General features: G+C 34.1%; 1 protein-coding gene across 1 annotated transcript; it reads left to right on the top strand.

Annotated features, from left to right (window-relative positions):
• Positions 1-1,445: 1,445 nt before the first annotated feature.
• On the top strand, positions 1,446-18,293 carry LOC105199925 (zinc transporter ZIP13 homolog). Its single transcript, XM_011167251.3, has 5 exons — positions 1,446-2,558; positions 14,961-15,071; positions 16,110-16,354; positions 16,447-17,050; positions 17,296-18,293. Exons 1-5 carry the CDS (start codon positions 2,315-2,317, stop codon positions 17,463-17,465), a joined length of 1,374 nt encoding a protein of 457 aa, XP_011165553.1. The 5' UTR covers positions 1,446-2,314; the 3' UTR covers positions 17,466-18,293.
• The last annotated feature ends 847 nt before the right edge of the window (positions 18,294-19,140 follow it).

The raw sequence follows: 19,140 nt of genomic DNA, 5'->3' as shown, positions 1-19,140 counted from the left end.
CCCTTCCCCCGTTTTATCAGGATACGATCTCGCGCGAGTGAGATTCTTGTTTTCCCTTTGTCCTCTTCCCTATCTTCGCTTTTATTTAAAATTATTCTTCAGAAAAGGGCGATTTAAATCGCCGATTGGTGAAAATTGTTATTCCTGTCAAAACCTGCAAAAAGTCACTATCAATTAGTCGCTATCGGATAAGACTATCGACAGATAATGGCCATCAACCGCGGATGACGACAAATTTTATTACGTAAGGAGAAAACGATCTCGGAGAGCCACGAATCGAACATTCTAGGAGATAACTCGGCGTCCTCGAATCGTCCTCGAGGCATATTCCGGTCGTCTCTCCATTCGCTTCCGCTCATACAGCACATGTGACATTTTTTCATCAGGAAGATGTCGCATAGACATTGCGACATCCATACACGTCCCTCGGATGAAGTGTGTTGTTGTGTGAGCGAGTACGGGAGCGCAAGAAGAGACAAAAGGTCCAGTTGCATTTAATTTGTCAAAGGACGAAGAGATTGCAAAGCGAACGCGTCTCCAAAAATGAAAAAAATGAAAAAAAAACCTGACATTTTTTTATTTGGAATAAAAAAACAGAGTAAAAAAATAGTTTTTATAACAGAAAATTGTGTGTATTTTTGCTAAAATAGTAAAAAAAATGACATTTATTCTTCTTGATATTTATTGTTAAAACGTTTGATGCGTTATTTCAATATTATTTAATACTTCCAGAGTCATTTTTACAAAATTTAGGTTCAAAGGCTTGTGATCTTTGAATGCTTCGAGCCTCCCTCCCCTCCCTCTCCCTCTACTGAATAAATAGTAAATAATTAAATAACATTTTTAACATCTATTAAACTACTAAAATATATTTAAGGAGAAGCAAGGAAAAATTATCACAATTAAAAATATAAGATAAAAATTGCAGTGCGATATATATTTTAAAAAAGATCGCAATTGCGAGATAATTTGTGAATCAATTTTATAAATCGCACATCTTTATAATTAAATGTCCAAGATATCGCAAATAAATATATATTACATATCCGAGAGACTTCGTAAGGAACTTTCCAAAGCTAAAATGAAAAGCTTCACCGAATTCTTTTTTCTACTCAAAGTTCTTAGTTTTCCTTCAATCATTTTCATCTCTGGTTCTCGCTTTTCGAAAACCCGCGCCTTTATCAAGCTCGACCTCGAAACGAATGCGCCGCGCGATACACGCGACTTCCACGGCGCATCCTCGACTCCTCGCTCTTTCTCTCCCTCTCCATCGTTACCCCGCTGCTGCTTTGCTGCGTCGTATAACATTCCCCGTTCGCCCCGCGAACTCCTCGCGCACGCGACGAGCCTGTCCTCGTCGGCCGCGCGTCGATCGAACGTCCCCTCTCGCTTTCTCTCGCGGTCGGCGCGCGGTAACGCGGCCGACGGCTATAAAAGGGACTGTCTACGGCGTAACGAGAGTCAGTCGGTTGCGGCGTGTGTTGCATTAGACAGCGTGATCCTGTAAAGCGCGCGCGCGGCAGAAGCGAGCTGTGCTAATCGAGCACGGAAGCGGAGAGCGACGAGAGCGACGAGAGCGAGGAGAGCGCGAGCCCGACGGAGAGTTCGTGCGCGGGTGACCGGGGGGACGCGACGCACGTCTCCGAGATCTAATCGCCACGGCGTCGGTGATGCCTTTGTCCGCGGCACGATACGGCGGCATGAAATAACGACGGGCCGGAAAGAATCAACGAGGCGGCAGGCAGCGGCGACGTCCTGATTCGAAGCGTCCGTGCTCAGTCCTCAGTGTAGGCTAGTCGGTCGCTCGGTGGTCGTTGTCTCGGCGGTTGATCCATCCTTCCATCCATCCATCCATCCAGCCATCCAGCATCCGGAGAGAGACGCGGTCGGCGTGACGCACCAACGCACAGTGGAGAATACGGTTTTCGAGACGACACGCGCGCTGAAAAAGGGACAAAAGAGATTGAAACCTTGACTAACTCTGACCGCTCTTCCACTTGTCGTCGCAGATCGTAATCTGGCCTTCGATTCCACGCGTTGTCGATCACATCGCGGCGATAACATCAGTCTTCCTCGAGGGCCCGAAGAGCGAGAGCGAGGAGGTTATCTCCCGGTAGGGACTCGGAGAATAGGTCTCCAACACCTCAGTCGGTCCGACGTCGTCCACGCGCGCGTTTCCACGGCACGAAGGCTCTCGGCCGTCGACACTGACGACGTCGACACCCGCTTCCCAGGGCGCCAGTCCCCTGTTTCCCCGTCGAAAACCTCGCGAGGAACGCCGAGGAACCTTGACAGGCACCGCACGACAACAAACATGGCCGCCGCGGCGTCGTACGCGTGCACTCGCAACTGCACGGACGCGGGATACTACCTGCACACGTCCTGCGACACTCTCGGCGGCGTCGACGACGAGTGGCTACCTTGGCACGAGATCGTAGGATTCTTTTCTTACAATCCATGGATATTCTCCCTGCTGGGCAGCACCATGGTCGGTCTCACGGGTATCTTCCCCCTGTGGCTCATCCCCATTCAGGACGGCGTGGACTTGAAAACCGGCGGTTAGTTTGTCCGATATCCACGACGTTTTTAATCAGAGCACGTTTAATCTGATTTTAGTTCTCCGCCTTGTTCCCGTGATTCATCGAATAACTGTTTTTAACTGAAATTACGCAATTCGGCTGGAATTTTTTTCGAGACGGTGATTATAACGAAGAGAAGGGGTATCAAATTTAGTTCGCCGCGGTCGAGAGAGATCTCTCATTTTTTTTCCCCGTTCTAATTACTCTTGCATTCTCGTTAGTGCACGACGAAGAGGCGGATATTTAGCTTACTTTTCTGGCTGCTCCGGCCGAGTGAAAATTTTTTGTTACTCCTTCCGTTTTAATAATTACTTTTATACTCTCGGATGTGTACAACGAAATGAAGAATATCGAGTTTTAGTTTCCGGGTAAAATTTTTTTACCGCTTCCATTTTAACAATTTTCTATTCTCGAATTTCGTGTAACGAAATTTAATTCGTCTTAATTGCGCGTTCCCCCGCGCTTCGCATTTCAGCATAAAAATTGTATTCAGAATTCTAAATCCGCGACACTGGCTTTATTACTCGTGGAAAAAAATTCTAATATGAAACAATATGCTTCATTGTTTTTTAAATTCAGCCTTGCAACGTGTGTGGTATATTAATATTTCGTGTGCCGTGTAAGGAATTCACGGAACGCACCGCACGGAAAGGACTTTAGTCGATGAGTTGTTACATTATCATCGAACAAAGCAAACATGGCACGTAAAATATAGTAATAACGAATATTGAGGAATTCACACACAGACGATAAATACATAATGCATCGTCCTATTAAGACCTAGTATCAAAGTACACAGACCGATATCTAACGCCACTATTTTTTCCTGACAAAGGAAGATACATCATATCACAATTGAATTCATTGTTTTATACCAAAAAATTCATAAATTGACAAGCTTTAACTGTCTGGTGTTAGAATAACTTTCTTGTGTGATTTTACATACAAATTTGTAATTCTCTCGAACTGTGTGCCGTTGCTTTCGATTTCAAACACGGTTCTTAAATTGAACCAGAACTGTAATGCCGCGAAATTAAATTGAAATAATATTGCCGTTACCAACAGGCATCTCTACGAAATCTTATTATCCCGAAAGTTGTGAAGAAATTTTTTATATAAAAAAATTCGTAATGATAAATTAATTTAATTATCCTGTAAATTTTTTGGAGAAATCCATAGAATTATTCGTTATCGTTAAAGCAAAACTGAATGCTTCTGCAAACGATAGAAAGCAAGAGTCTTGCGCATAATGCACCGCATAAAAGATCATTGCAATCGCGATTATCGCTTATTTACCAAGTCGCGGCGTAGAATAGCACGTGTTCAGCGATGTCATTCTTACTGCTCTGTTTTCCCGAGCAATTTAGATCAGTAATTGCGAAACGATTCTCGCGAGTAACGCACGAAGATCTTGACAAAAATTATCGCGATTTGATTCGCTGGCATACATATAAAACTGAAATTGTCACGCGATAAGCTTTAACACGTGTGGTCGAAATCGCGAAACTCAATTACTTTGGCATTGAGACTCGCAGAGCGGAAATTTCCATTTCTTCGTATTATTCTATCATACCTTAGAACGGTATTCCACGTGAAAGTAAATTTGATTTTGCTCCAAGCGCTTTGACGAACTACGCTCGATTGTTGTATTTCCTTTGGGAATTTGAAACGACAGATTTCGATTTGCTCTATACTCCCGTGTATCGTAAATTTTGACAACCATTTACCGTATCCTCTAATATTTTCGTATATGATGTCGATACTAGCTGGATCTACTATTAGCATCCAACAACCTTGAATACATAGGTAACGGTAACTTCAAACAAAGCACGTAGACGAGTCTTGGTAGCTTTAAAAAGTTGCGTTAAAAATTTTGCGATTATCGCAAACACGGGATGATTTATTTAATTAGCGAAATTTGAAATAGGTAACGCGATAAAAACGAGAGATACATTATTTTTGTTTATAATAGATTTCTATTGCGTATATCCGTAAGATGGCCTAACAATTGATTCCAATTGCTTCCAATAATATTTTTTATGGTATAAATATCACGTAGCAGATTCGTCGTTGAACACGACTTTTTCAGCTTCCCTCATTACAGAAATCATTGGCAAATATAATCATTTTATTGTCACAATAAAGACGAATCGTTGCATTTTTTTTAAGGATAAGAATGACTGGAGATTATTTGTTAAAGCTTTCTTCGCCGAGCTTTATAGACACAGTGAGAAATGAAAATGACTTTAAATACTTTATTTACGCAAAACGTACTTTTTTTTTAACATCTATTATTTATTTTATCTATTTTAATATTTATGTCACTATATAAGTAATACATTTAAATGCGAACTTTTTTTACGTACGCGCTGATTAACGTTAATTAAATACAGAAGCTGAGGATATATTATATATTTTACGTTTAATCAAGATTGTTATATAATTATACGCTCGCAATTATTTCAAGCCAACAAAAGAGAATAACAGAAAATGAAAGATAAATCAATCAATCGCGTTTCATTAATTTATCTGCGCGAACGAAATAGTTCTTGTTCGATGTTACGCAACGTTTGTTTAATTCGAGTGGAAAAAGCACTGCAGGCAAAGCTTAAAAGTGCGCCCCTTTACGCATTTCCAACAAAGTTTCGTTTCAATGTGCGCAATTAGATATCTCTCGACAAAGCTAGGTACATTTGCGCTCGCTTAAAAACAGATCGGTATCACCACGTGTTGAAATTTAACTGCGCACGAGGCAGCGGAGAGTCAGTCTGTTGTTGACGACGGCGACGGTTGCCAGCTGAGCCGATGCATACATATGCAGCATTTCCACCGAGAATTGCGAAATAATGGGAAATTTCATGGACATGACGTACTTCATTTATATATTTATCAGTCTGATAAGTGACAACGGCGAGGTTCAACGACATTACGAAAGACGTCGATAAAATTAGTCTTATTAGCACGTGGTATAAAATCGATAAGTCAATTCAGCTCGATGGATTATTATACAATGTTTATTGTTCGCCGTATCGCAGTGGTTTAACAAAAAAATTTTATATACATTATTTTAGTGTGCAGCTTTTAATCTCACTCTTCACGAAGCCTCCCGCGACAATACCCTTAGAAAAGCGACAAATATCTCGAGGCAGCAGTTCATTTACATAAAAGCGAGCGTTAAGTACGTAGACCTGATAGTCGACGGCACAGTTGTACTGTGCACTTTAATATTCTCCTGTTAGCTACTCTTTTCGCGACGACAAGATTATAAATACTTTTTTTGCTCGTTTGATAAATCAACATACACCCAATCGACACAGTTATGTGTTCACTGTATGTACAATGGCTATGTTTCATTTTATATAAATACATAATGTCTGCTTTGCGACACGTTTTATAAACGTAATTCCTTGATAAATTCGGGATCAATTTTAAATTTTAGTATTTTACACTGTACAGTCGTGAGCTAAAAGGTTGCAACACATTTTCTTCGATAGTTTTTGGATTGTAGACTTGCTCATCGAACGGCGAACGTCATTGGTTCTTACCTGTGGATCCAACCAATTAAGCATCGAACCATCTAACATCGAAGAAAATGTGTTGCAACCTTTTAGCTCACGACTGTACAGCCGCTGATAAATGTTTTGTTTCAATTTTAATACTTTTAATTGTCAATAAATATTGTGTGTTTTATAAATTTTAAACCAACAATTAAAATTAAGTTTTATTTTATATAATGTGAAAGTTGCACCAGTGTTGTATTTATAATTTTGCTCTTTTTCAAAAGTAATGATGATACCTTTATATCATCTTATTATAATTAATTACTTTTTTGTATAACGTCTACATAGTTTTAATGTTTTAATTCTATAATATATTGAAGCATCACATACTTGTTACGTAAATAATATATAACATTTGCGCATTTATGTTATATAAAAGAAAACAGTAGATACAAGTAATTACGGTATAAATATCACAAAATATTTCTTAGGTATTATTTTCAAATTTTATAGCAGTTACAAATTGTGTCGACTGGGCAGCAATATACCGCCAAGTCAAACGTATTCGACGTTTGAAACGTATTTGTTTGAAAACTTGAAACGTTTCGGTACGGTCTGGCGGACTAGCTCGTTCTCAGAGAGTTTCTTTCAATTGGAGGCGACGTAATCCTGAAAACGGTCGTCGGCACGAAGCGCTTTCATTCACAGCTGAACAGGGGGAAAAGGGGGAAAAGGGGAAGCTGCTTTGCAGCATATATCTGCTTACATACATCTCCCGCAGCTTTGGAAGAGCGAAAAATATCTCTGAAGCTACAATAGTTCGTTTACATGGAAACGCGCACTAGATATGTCGACGTCAAAATGTTCGCGCTTCGACATCGCGACGCGAAAATCTCTCGACACTACCGGCAGTCGTATTCGCGATAACGCATGTCTGACGGTATTCTCCAAAATTCCGTTCATGCCGCGCGTTTCACGAATTTGCGGACGCAGTGTGTAACAGTGACAATTAGAATCGATCCTGTTCTCAATCGGCGCTGACTTTAATTAACTTTCGTACGGAATGCCGTCGGTACGACAGCGCGAAATGCTCGCATGGTTTTCCCTGCTTTTTGCGTTTGCATACGCCGACGAGATAAACGATACATTGTCTCATTCCTTTCTCATAATCGAGACGATGGATGGTTTCCAATTTATTCGCTAGGATGCGAGTAGATACGAAGTTAATCGTACAACGTAATAGGGACTTTATCGACAGCAAGCGGTTTTAATTGCTTGGATAAACATGTTTCTAACGCGTTTTTAAAATTAACGAATCGCAGTTAGATGTGCGCCTCGCATTTCTCCCCCTAATTTTAGACGAGTATATCACGTTATTCTCATTTTACAATTAATGCCGCGATTACGTTCGCGTGGAAGCAACATGTAAGTTTCTCTATTATCTCGTATTTTTTGAATCGATGATGCGGCGGTGATTTCAAGTTAACGGATGAGATTAACAGTAAATGTTACATCGCCGAAACTTTAACAGTACAAAGTTTCATACAAATGTAGAAAGTTGCGAGAATTTACTCGTTTCTCAGCGCGCGGGTGCAAAACCTCGTATTACGGCACCGACTTTTTCCATCGGCGATTAAATTGCGTGCCGCGGAGACGAGATTCATTCGCGCGCCGATCCGGAACGTCGTCGGACTTTTTCGCATTCTTTTACGAGATACTTCACAAAGTTTGCGCCCAGCTTTGCATTTTAAAAGCGTATGTCCTAACGAACTTGAAATCAAATTTTTGCAGACGCTCACGTTAAATCATTTAAATCGGTCCGGATAGATTACGTGGTATTGGAAAGTAAAGATTTCACGAATTAAACTGATATCAATTTTTAATTTAATTTTAATTGTTGTTTTAAAATTTATAAAACAATATTTATTGACAGTGGAAAGTATTAAAATTGAAACAAAATATTATCAGCGGCTGTACAGTGTAAAATACTAAAATTTAAAATTGATCCCGAATTTATCAAGGAATTACGTTTGTAAAACGTGTCGCAAAGCAGGCATTATGTATTTAAAAAGTCAGATAAAAAGCGAAGAAAATTTAAATGTGAGATGATTGATATAGCTGTTTTTATTTGAGATCGGTTTTAAAAAACACGTCTTCTTAATGTGACAAGCCGATCAATTTTAGTCAATAGAAATACGTGGAATAATCCGTTATGTGTCACATTAAGGAGACTTTTTTTTAAGTTAATGTCAAATAAAAATGGTTACTTTAATCATTTCATACTTTGTTCATTTTTTATCTTCTGAGCGATACCAATTCAATGAAATAAATAACAAAAAGATTTATATATATTAAGATTTGTCTCTCGATACCATGAGTTATCTCCTGTGTCGATATTAAAGATAAAGTTAATATTTATTTATCATTTATATCGAAATTCTGAACATGACGTGATATTTTCACCGAAAGAAACCAATTTGATTTTTAATGCTTTTTTTTACTTTGTTTTTCTGCTGTAATATTGTTTTTTTAATTAATGAGCACAATGAAAATGCTTTGCAGAACGCATTTTGTTTTTTATGCTTCAAACGCGTCAACTTGTATGTCAATAAATTTTGCCTTGAACTTTGTTCATCAAGTTTTCTGCATCGTCCAATACTGCATGCTTAACTACTTTTGGAACTTTGATCGATAAATATTTCATAACATTTTGCGCCAGTCTAATAGTCTTATTGCCCTCGCAGTCATACATCACGCGCGAATTTCTGCATCATCTAAAATAATTGATCAATTTTCTTGATATAATAAATTTCTGTCTTCAATTTGAATACAGTATTAAAATTCTTTTCGAGAATTTTGACTGATATCTTGAGCACTTCTCTAATCTTATGGTTTTTGCAATGTAAAATCAAACATGATTTGTTGTCAGATTTGACGATAGCATCGGTAGCATATAGAGATAACAAAGCTTTTTTATCATTAATTTATATATAATTATGACGTAATTCTTTAAGAATATCTATAAGTTTCAAATTTCAATGATCTTTTCAAACCACTTTTTCTTATTTTTCCTTAATTTTCATGACTATAATTGATTTAGCTCAAACGATAAAAATAATAACTAAATAATTTTCAATATTTTATAAATCAACTGAGCTAAATAATAAGGATCTACGTTATACTAATTTGCACATTGTTTAGTAGATTTTTTTGTAGGATGTCATTCTTTAAAACTTTAGTAGAAAAATATAGCGACTTATTCTAACCACGTATGCGGTAATACAATTGTTATATCTGTATTCTCAAGATACGACAAGTACCACTTTAGAATTCGTGACAACGCATACTATGAGTCTGCCATAAAAAATACACGAAATAATCAAAATACATCAATGACAGAACAATATTCTCCAAGAAATTTGATGTTATTTATAAACATTTATAAACATTAATAAACATTTAATTCTACATCTTATTATAATAATAAGTTATATATTATTCTGAAAATTTTAGCTTTAACTGTTGTCAATTCCAATGGAAGTTTAAATTCGATGCGCACTACGAATTTTGTCTAAAAATAATTTAAAAATCTTCAATTAACATTTATATATATTAACAGTTTTTAGCTTGCCAAAGTATATTAATTAAGTGTCAGAGTAATAATGCGTTGGGTTATCTTCGTGAAAAAGAAATTAAATTTATCGTGGATAAAAAAGAGAATTATACGCTTGTTGTTTTTTAAAGACACTTGATAAAGTCACAAAAACTTCTACCATCGTGGATCTTTGTATTTTAGTCTTTTAAAGTCTACAAGAAATCAATTATGATTCGTTGTCACGATCTTTCAACGTATTATGATCGCGAAAACGTTGGAATCTTTGCATACGCCTATTGTGCAGTCAGTGGAACGATAATAATTTATTTATCAGTCACGTGCCACAAAGTGTGATACTGGAGAACGGGTAATACCTGGAAAAATCGTGCGAGCGTACATCAAGTGTGTACAATCGACAATGCATGATTTATTTAATATCAGAAATAGATTTGCATAATTTGTACAGTCACAACTCCGTAAGGTGTAAATATTTCATGTAAATCGTGCAGATGAATAGTGCGACGGACAATATACATTTACAAGACATTGTGATAATACGTTTCTGATACGAATATTTAACAATAAGCATGATTGGACAAATTAATTTTTTTTTTAATAAACTAGTTAAAGTTAACGGCATGTAAAATTAATTTTGTTATATTAAAAATTGCATAAACCAAAAATGAACTCGGTTGAAAATTTTGTTAAGATTAGAGTAACTTAAATTAAAAATTAATTTAAACGATTTTTACATAAGTTAATTAACTTAAGAAAAAATTGAAAAAGTTAAAGTTTATGTATTTTAAAAATGATTAATTGAAGTTAAAAATTAACTTAATTAAAATTATGTTATTAATTTTTAATTTTATTATTTAACATTTTAACCAGTTAATATCCAACTCTGATAATAAAACAATGTTTCAAGTTTAGAAAATTATGTAACAATGTCTTTACGTTTCTTTTACTTTTATATATATATATATAGTGAAAATTAAATTTAAAATTCCATTAATACGAGAAAAGTTTACGATTTATTGTCAACGAGAATCTGGTATTTTAAATAAACTCATTAAAAATAGCATAAATTTGCTTTAGAATTAAGTTAAAGGTTTTAATATCTATATATTATTATGTAAATGTTTCTATTATGTTTACAAAATAATTTCATTAAGTAATTGTTAATGATTCTATTACGCAGTTTTTAGTACCTTGAAAATTAAACTACAGTTTTTCTTATTTTTCGCAAATCTTGGTCTAATTCTATTACGCAATAGGATTATTATTCCGATAGCAGTGCGAAGAACCATTATGAATTTACGATGTGTGTCTCAAGTAGCATTATCTTGTAATTAGAAATATTTATCGTCTTATCTCTTTTTAAATCGTGATATTTTTCTCTAATGTTCTTGTTTTTTCTTTACTTTTAATATACATGTAAACATGGAATCTTGTCTTTAAAATTACGTCATGCTGTTTTATGTTTATAACTTCGTAATTTAAATTATTTAGTAATACGTGTAACTTTTACACGAATAGAAGTTGTTTTGACACACCGTTCGAGAGTTTGATATTAAAAGAGTTGAATTAATTGCTTGCATGCTTCTAGGAAATGCGACAGTAAAGGCCAACTCTCGCAATGCGTGTGATTGTTGCAACATGTAAAATGTTTGACTTAATAAATTTTCAAGTACACACCGCGAGCCAGTTATCAAGAAACATGTAAATAAAAGGTATACTTTCTTGAAGCAATTATTAATGGCTGAAATTAAAATTGAAAATTAGAAAATTGGTATTGAAAATCTGCCTTAAAATTTCATAGTATATTGAGTCATAGTTCTCAACCCAAGTAATATTCTGCTAATTATTAAATATGATTTGACATTATATTGAATTTCCAAAATTTCATCTTGCACATTACTAATGCAAATTATGCTGATTCTGCGAAGATATTCTCGTGTGACACCGTACACGCGTTCCAAAAAGATGTCCCGCATACATTATGCAAGTTTACTGTGTGTTATGTAACAGGATGTAGTTACAGTTTCTTTTTTTTAATCTTTTATATGATTACACGTTTTGACGCAGAAACGTGCTGGTTATTCGTAAGCAATTACTCACAGAAAACGAATGCAAAAGATAAAACAGTCTGCCACTGTTGCGTTGCCAGTTGCATACACGATGCACGTTTGTAGGTAGAATTTCAAATGGAATACACATACCTCGCACTGCAAGCGATGTTTTTCTTGGGAAGGAGACTAACTCACAAAGCCCATTCTAGCAAATCAGCTTTTGATCCTACACAGATCATGAAATTTGAGCTTGTCTGTCTCTTGTAACAAGTGCATTATTTTATGGATAATTCAATTTCCAAAGAAAAAATCCACATATGTTGTTTTACACTTGTGCTATTAAAAACAATTATTCAAAAAGACGACAATTTATAAAAAGGCTTAATTTTTAAAGATCTGTCAATTTGTATACCTTTAGCATGATTTTTTAAAAATTAAAGTTTCCAAAGAGTAAAGTGTTAAGAGAATTGTGATAATACACAGTAAAAAATAAAATGTCTCAGAAAGTCCACTTAAAATTTTAAGTTAAAATAACTCTTATTTTAAGTTATTCAGTTAAAATAAGAGTTATTTTAACTTAAAATTTAGAATGGACTTTCTGGGACATACAAAAGTGTTAAATTAGCATTTTATTTTTTACAGTGTATATATTATAATATACAATAATATGTAATATAATATACGTATATTATAACGCAATGTTAAAGATTCATATTCATAGATTAAGGCTTGTTTATGAAAAGCAGAATCTGGAATAACTTCATTATCCAATCTTATCTGCCTGTGACGTCAGCATGCTGCATATTCACTTATCAATATCTTGTTTCTCTTTTCTTCCGGTTGTACTAACTAGATTAAGCAAATTTTATTTTTATGAAAACTGTTACAATTCTTAATGCCGTTATATTGAAATAATACTAATAATAATAATAATAATAATAATAATAATAATAATAATAATGATGCATCTCTACCAGAAGTAGGTCGCGGTATCGGATAAGCAGTCGATCTGTCGACTACACGAATTTATAACTGGCTGACACGTGCTGTTATCTCGGAAATTGATTATATTTTCTTTCTTTCACCTGATTCTGTACATTCGAATTGACGTATCATAAATATTATTTCCTAAAAATAAGCTAGTAATGTCAACAATAAAAAAATAACCAACGATGCTTTGCGTGCAATTAACAAAAATAATACAATTTTGTGTTAACATTGTTATTAAAATATAAAATATTTATTTTGAATATGGATAAATTTGTATCAACGGCAATCTCAATTTGAGACATTACGTTAACACGCACGTGTCTTGTAAGTACAACTAAAAATAAATAATCAACTTGCGACGCTCGTACGATTTCTGATAAAATCTGAATAATCTTGATAAATAGCATATTCTTAAAACATTGGTTTGATAATTATTTTATAAAGTCTAATAGTTCCTGGTCATATTATAAGTGTGTGCATTAGAATTTTCTAACAATAGAAAGACATTATTAACAATGTCTTACGTTTTTTTTTTTTGCGACAAGTTTCACAGTTTGATAGATTCAATTGACGAGTTTGCCAAGAGGAGATTGCTGATATAATCATAGTCGTGTCAAAACGGGATCAAGGTTCGCGAAAACATTATTTAAATTCCTTTTCCTCTCTTTTTCCCATGAATCACGCGTTGACATCAGGTTATCGGATAGCTAGTTCATCCCGTTGCTGCAGCCGAGCAGATATGCTGCAGTCTATTAGCAATTATCAATTGTATGCTGAATATATTATATTATATACGCGATATCACAAGTTTCTGTTTGTTATCACGACGAGCTAGTCGCGAGTGCACTTAACATGATGTCCATGTCTCATAATTTATGATGCACTGATGCACTTTCAGCTAGTCATGCATATACTAATTACATATTTTACATTTAATTAACATGCATTATCGGTATTGCACTTAATTAACTTTCCTTCTCGACATCGTGATATTTCATCGATCATTTAATCATTTTTTATGTGATCATAATTTAAATAAATTGAAAAGTCTGGAAGAAAAGTTAATTTTTATCGATTTCTACTGTACGATTCGACGTAAAGAAATTTCTTTAGACGAAATTCTAGGCGCTAAAAAGCTTCCATTTGTGCGATCCAAATATAAGATAAATATGCGCTGGCAATATCAGAGTAAGTCAATTTATATCGAGCGCAAGTTCCACGACCTATGCGCAAAGAAGCGTGACCTCCGTGATTCACTCGATTTATTTTGTCGCGTGAACTCACTTTGGACTTATCTTTGTCTACCACGCGCGTCCGGAATGATACATGAACGATCGATCGTGTATCGAAAATTATACGAGACCTTATAATTGCATTTTTCGTACTTATCTTAATGATACATATTTTATTAAGAAAATTTCTACTTTAAACGTCTGATTTTGTATACGGAAAGAGATAATTAAAACATATCAATAGCTACTTCAAATTTTTTTTGTCATTATTAAAAGTTGGATATAAAGATAAAATGCATTTGCTGCGAGATACAACTTTATTAAATAAAATTAAAAGCGTACCAACATAAATAGTTAAGAAAATTGCAGCTACACATTTCTCAATATCTTACGCGCATTCGCAATTGATTACGTAACGCTGTCACGTATATTTGAACTGCTGTAATAAATATTCTATCGCAATGAATATTGCAGTAGCTGCTACATTTTAATAACTAATCAACTGAGCTCCAATGGGAATGACATTAACTGTCCCTGTTTTAAGGACATCTTAATTATCATGGCTGTATCTTAGCTTTGTTGATTAATCCTTTCTGTGTGCATTTTTAAGAATTTTTTTGTACGAAATAAAAACACTTCGAATACTGATGTGTCGAGGACATATATTTCAGAAGCAAAAGTCAATCTGTTCAGTAGTTTCTAAGAAAAGCTTGGGATAAATTTGAGAAACATAGTTTTGAAGAAAACATGCGTTTAAAAGTTTGGTAGTATATTGCAGGTAGAAAAATAATTTATTACTTTAATCCGCTACACTTTATGAAGAATATATCAGATGTATCATTTGAAATTTAAAAATGAATACGTAATTTTAAAAGGTTTTTAAAGAGTGAAAAAGGGAGAACGCCGACCGTACTAAAATCTTTTGATCTACGTCATTCTTAACAACAATCGTTAAAGGAAGCAATTAATTAGTAATTTTATCTTTCTTGTTACAGAGATCGGTGGTACTCTGAAGATCCTTTTGAGCTTTGCGGTGGGCGCATTGTTGGGCGACGTTTTTCTACATCTTTTGCCGGAGGCATTCGAGAGCGAATTCCAGTCGAGAGGTAATTTCATTTATTTTTTACATTATACCGTGGTAACGTAATTGAACGAATTTATTTTATCTTTTCAATGAGGAAATTTTCAATGTGTCACGAAAGATATATCATAATGTATCGCCTATTATTGATAAGATTGAACTTATCGCAAAAAGGTATCAGAAAACAGCGCGGATGAATAGAAAATAATTCCATTCATCTGAAGTATCACGAAGAAAAACGGTAGGAGCGAATCTATATACGCATCTATATATAAAAAACAAATTATATTAGCTATAAAATTTACATTCATTCGTGCAATTAATAAATTGATAAGTAGAACAATATTTGTGCGAAACTAACGGCGTTAGGAAGAAACGTTAACGAAAAAAAAAAAAGAAACAAGTGGCTCAGGCTGTCTACATTAACGAACCTTTGCTCCAATATTTTTGGCATTAAGGAAATTCCAGTGTGAATATGTAACGTATTTCTAAATTATTTCATGTATTGCACGCGTATTACATTTATGCACAGAATGCGTTTTGTAACGTTCTGCACGTTAGCGGAGTACGAACGCGGTCTTGAGGAGCACCGGCGCAGAGCTTTATGAACGATTTAAGCGGCGGCTTCGAACTCTATTGTGCGTCAGTTGCAGATCTGAATTGCCAGCTGCGTTCACGTAAATTAAATGTCTCCCCGACCGAACCGCGTTAGGAATTCGAGGTGATCGGCGGACTGATAATATCCGTGTAAATTACTCGGTTTGAATTGCAAATTTTCTCTTTCGGTTTATATTTCTCGCGTCTGTGTTACATTGCCAGTAGAAAGAATAGCCAAAGTAGAACTTTAATAAGTTACGTAATTTAAATAGCCATGGTTATTTGAATAATCGGTCAAACAAAACAATGCAGTTACATAACAATGCGTCTGTATATGAATAGATCTCATTTATGAAAATTATGGTAAATAATACATTATCATACGAAATAATTATTAATCCTAATATTTGATGCTTTCTGGCTTTATTTTTATCCAGCTTATCTTTTTTATGCATTCTATTTACAGCCAATGACAATGACGCGTCTACGCCCGCGGGCTTGTGGGTGTTGTCCGCCTTCCTGTTCTTCATAATCGTCGAAAAACTTATCGCCGCCGTAAACGAGGAAGCTATCATTGTAGAACAACAAACTGACAAAATTTCGATCAAAGATGTAAATAGAGAAAAAGAGATAGATAATAATAATTGCATCATGATGACGAATCCTGAGAAGAACAATTTCCTAAAAAAATGCATGAAAAATACGACCGAGGTAATGTGATTAAAAATGTATATTATTCTATAATATATAATATTATTTAAAACCACTACAATTATCTAATGGTCGAATATGTTTTGTAATAGGTACAATTCCTGAAGAAACACTCCAATAAGATAGAATTTGCGCAAATTCCGAACGGTATCAAAGATCCGAAAGATCGTAAAGAACGAAAGAATGGTTTTAAAGATGTTGACATTATGAAATCGGCATTAGCAAGTGAATGTCCCAATGACGAGTGTCCGCTGGTCGACGAGGCAAAGAGCTGCTTGAAGAAACTTGCGAAGACTAACGGCTTCACGGCGATTTCACGCGTTGACTGTCCATGCGTACGCTCATCGAGCAATATTGTTAATCGTTTAACCGCATGGGCAAGAAAATTCATCTCCGACTTGTTCCGCACACGTTTCGATCCCAAAGCCTTTCCCGGATACTTGAATCTTTTGATGAACTTCCTCGATAACTTTACTCACGGCTTATCCGTGGGTGGATCGTTCCTAATTTCTTTCCGTGTAGGCGCTCTCAGCACGTTCACCATTTTGATGCATGAAATACCTCATGAGGTTGGCGATTTCGCTATTCTATTACGAAGCGGGTTTAGCAGATGGGATGCTGCGCGGGCGCAGTTAATCACAGCTAGCGGTGGAATCGTTGGTGCTTTGGCTGCCGTTTCTTTTACCGGCGGATTAGGTAAATAATATCTACAAAATTTGAAGCATAAAAGAGTTTATCAAAATAATACGGGATAAACTAATCTAGTAATAATATCCACAGTTGCGTCTTTTATTAGCTTAACTATAAAAATTTTTTCGATATTGATTTTACAATATTTCTATTCTATATATACAAATAATTTTATTAATAGTATCTATTGTATAAAATTTACTTTTAATTAAATAGAATTTATGAATTTATATTTTTACTTTTTTTTTCAGAGGAAAAAACCAATTGGATATTACCATTGACCGCAGGAGGATTCATACATATTGGTTTAGTAACCATCCTGCCCGATCTGTTGAAAGAAACGAATACAAAAGAATCTTTGAAACAACTTGGCGCTTTACTTTTAGGGGTCATTATCATGGCTGCTTTGATTTTTGTCTAGGTCAAATATATTTCATTTATAGGTTGTTTCACAACCTCCGGTTAACTTAATCGATTGATTTTTCTATTGGAAATTGGAATTGACCAATTGCATTTGTCGTTAAGTAGAATTGAAATAATCAATCGCGATTGACACCTACCGGTTAAGTTAACCGGAGGATGCGAAACTTTCTGACTATTAAAGAACCAGTTACGCAGAATTCTATTATGTTATTATATGTTAATGTTAATTATGGTTACATCTTGATATGTATAATGTTCTGAAGTTGCCATAAAGTTATATAATATTTTTTCTTTCTATATTATTTATTGAAAGAACACGTGTCTTGCTTTATTATTTTGAGTTCATGAAAATTATTTCTGTTAAATCATAAAAAAATTATTTGTCATTGCTGTTCTTTTTTTTTCTCAATAACCCAATTGTCATCTTGAGATTAAGGATGGACTAAATAACTATAAAATATTTTTTTACATTATTTCAAGATGTTTATTAATATCATCATTATTAAATTATTTGTAAATTTAATTTATATTATTCATAAATTATTTCAATTTCAATTTCAGTTTAAGTGCTTTAAGACCGACAAATAATCGACGCGTAGTTTGCATAGAAATTCACGCAAAGATATTAGGAGCATCAAGAACGTTGATCGAATAGGGCTCTTTTCGCTTGTTTGTGATAAAATATTTTGTATTACGAATATTTTTCAATACTCATATATTACTCTAATTGTGAGATTATCGCATTCTTTCAGTGAATAACATAAAAAAATGAGAAAGAAGAGATGAGAGAAAGACAGAGCGAGTGAACGAAAGCAAAATAGGAGAGGATTTGTATATTATTTTATTACAGTTAAGTAATTTATATAATATCATCACGTTACAATGATAAAACAATTTGAGAAATACTGTTGTAAATTGCATATAATTTATAGACGCGCGTAAATATTCGTTTTATTATAAATAAAAAATAATATTAATATTATCCAATATTAATAATTTGTAATTCTTTGTAACAAGACGTTTCAGTACCAATTAAAAATTTGATTTATAATTTTGATAATTTTGTCATGATATCAAGATGTTGAATATATTAAAGATATTTATGTATATGTACAGACTTTTTTTTTTATGTTTCCTTTGTGCTGTAAATACTTACATTAAAATATAAGGATGTCCATTTCATAAATAATAACAATTATACATGTAAAGTAAATCATAAACATAAACTGTTTTCATATTATATCTAAATGTTTAGTTTTTTAATTTAGATTTTAAAAAATTAAAATTTTATTTTAAATTTAAATTAATATTTCTTTAAAATTTAATATTGATATTGACATACATTAAAAAAATTTTAAATAACATAAAAGCTATGTACAAATTTTGTAAAATTCAAATTCTTCAATACATGTCAATTAAGGTTTATTTTTGAAAAATTGGCATATTTTTTTGTTAGAGCAAAAATGATATGTCATACTACGACATACTGAGTAATATCAGTATTGTTTTACGACAATACCTATAATATATTTACGTATATGTACATATCAATTGTATGCAAATACACAACAGTAGGTACACAACAGTTGTTCTATCATTAATAACTTGACGTTTTACGTGAGACTATACAGAAAAAATTATAATAGCTAAAAAAGTTCCTTTCCATTCACATT

This window comes from Solenopsis invicta, chromosome 7, assembly GCF_016802725.1.
Source record: "Solenopsis invicta isolate M01_SB chromosome 7, UNIL_Sinv_3.0, whole genome shotgun sequence".
NCBI classification, from domain to species: Eukaryota; Metazoa; Arthropoda; class Insecta; order Hymenoptera; family Formicidae; genus Solenopsis; species Solenopsis invicta.
The sequence above is the reverse complement of the archived record's forward strand: the minus strand, read 5'-3'. Positions and strand labels throughout refer to the sequence as shown.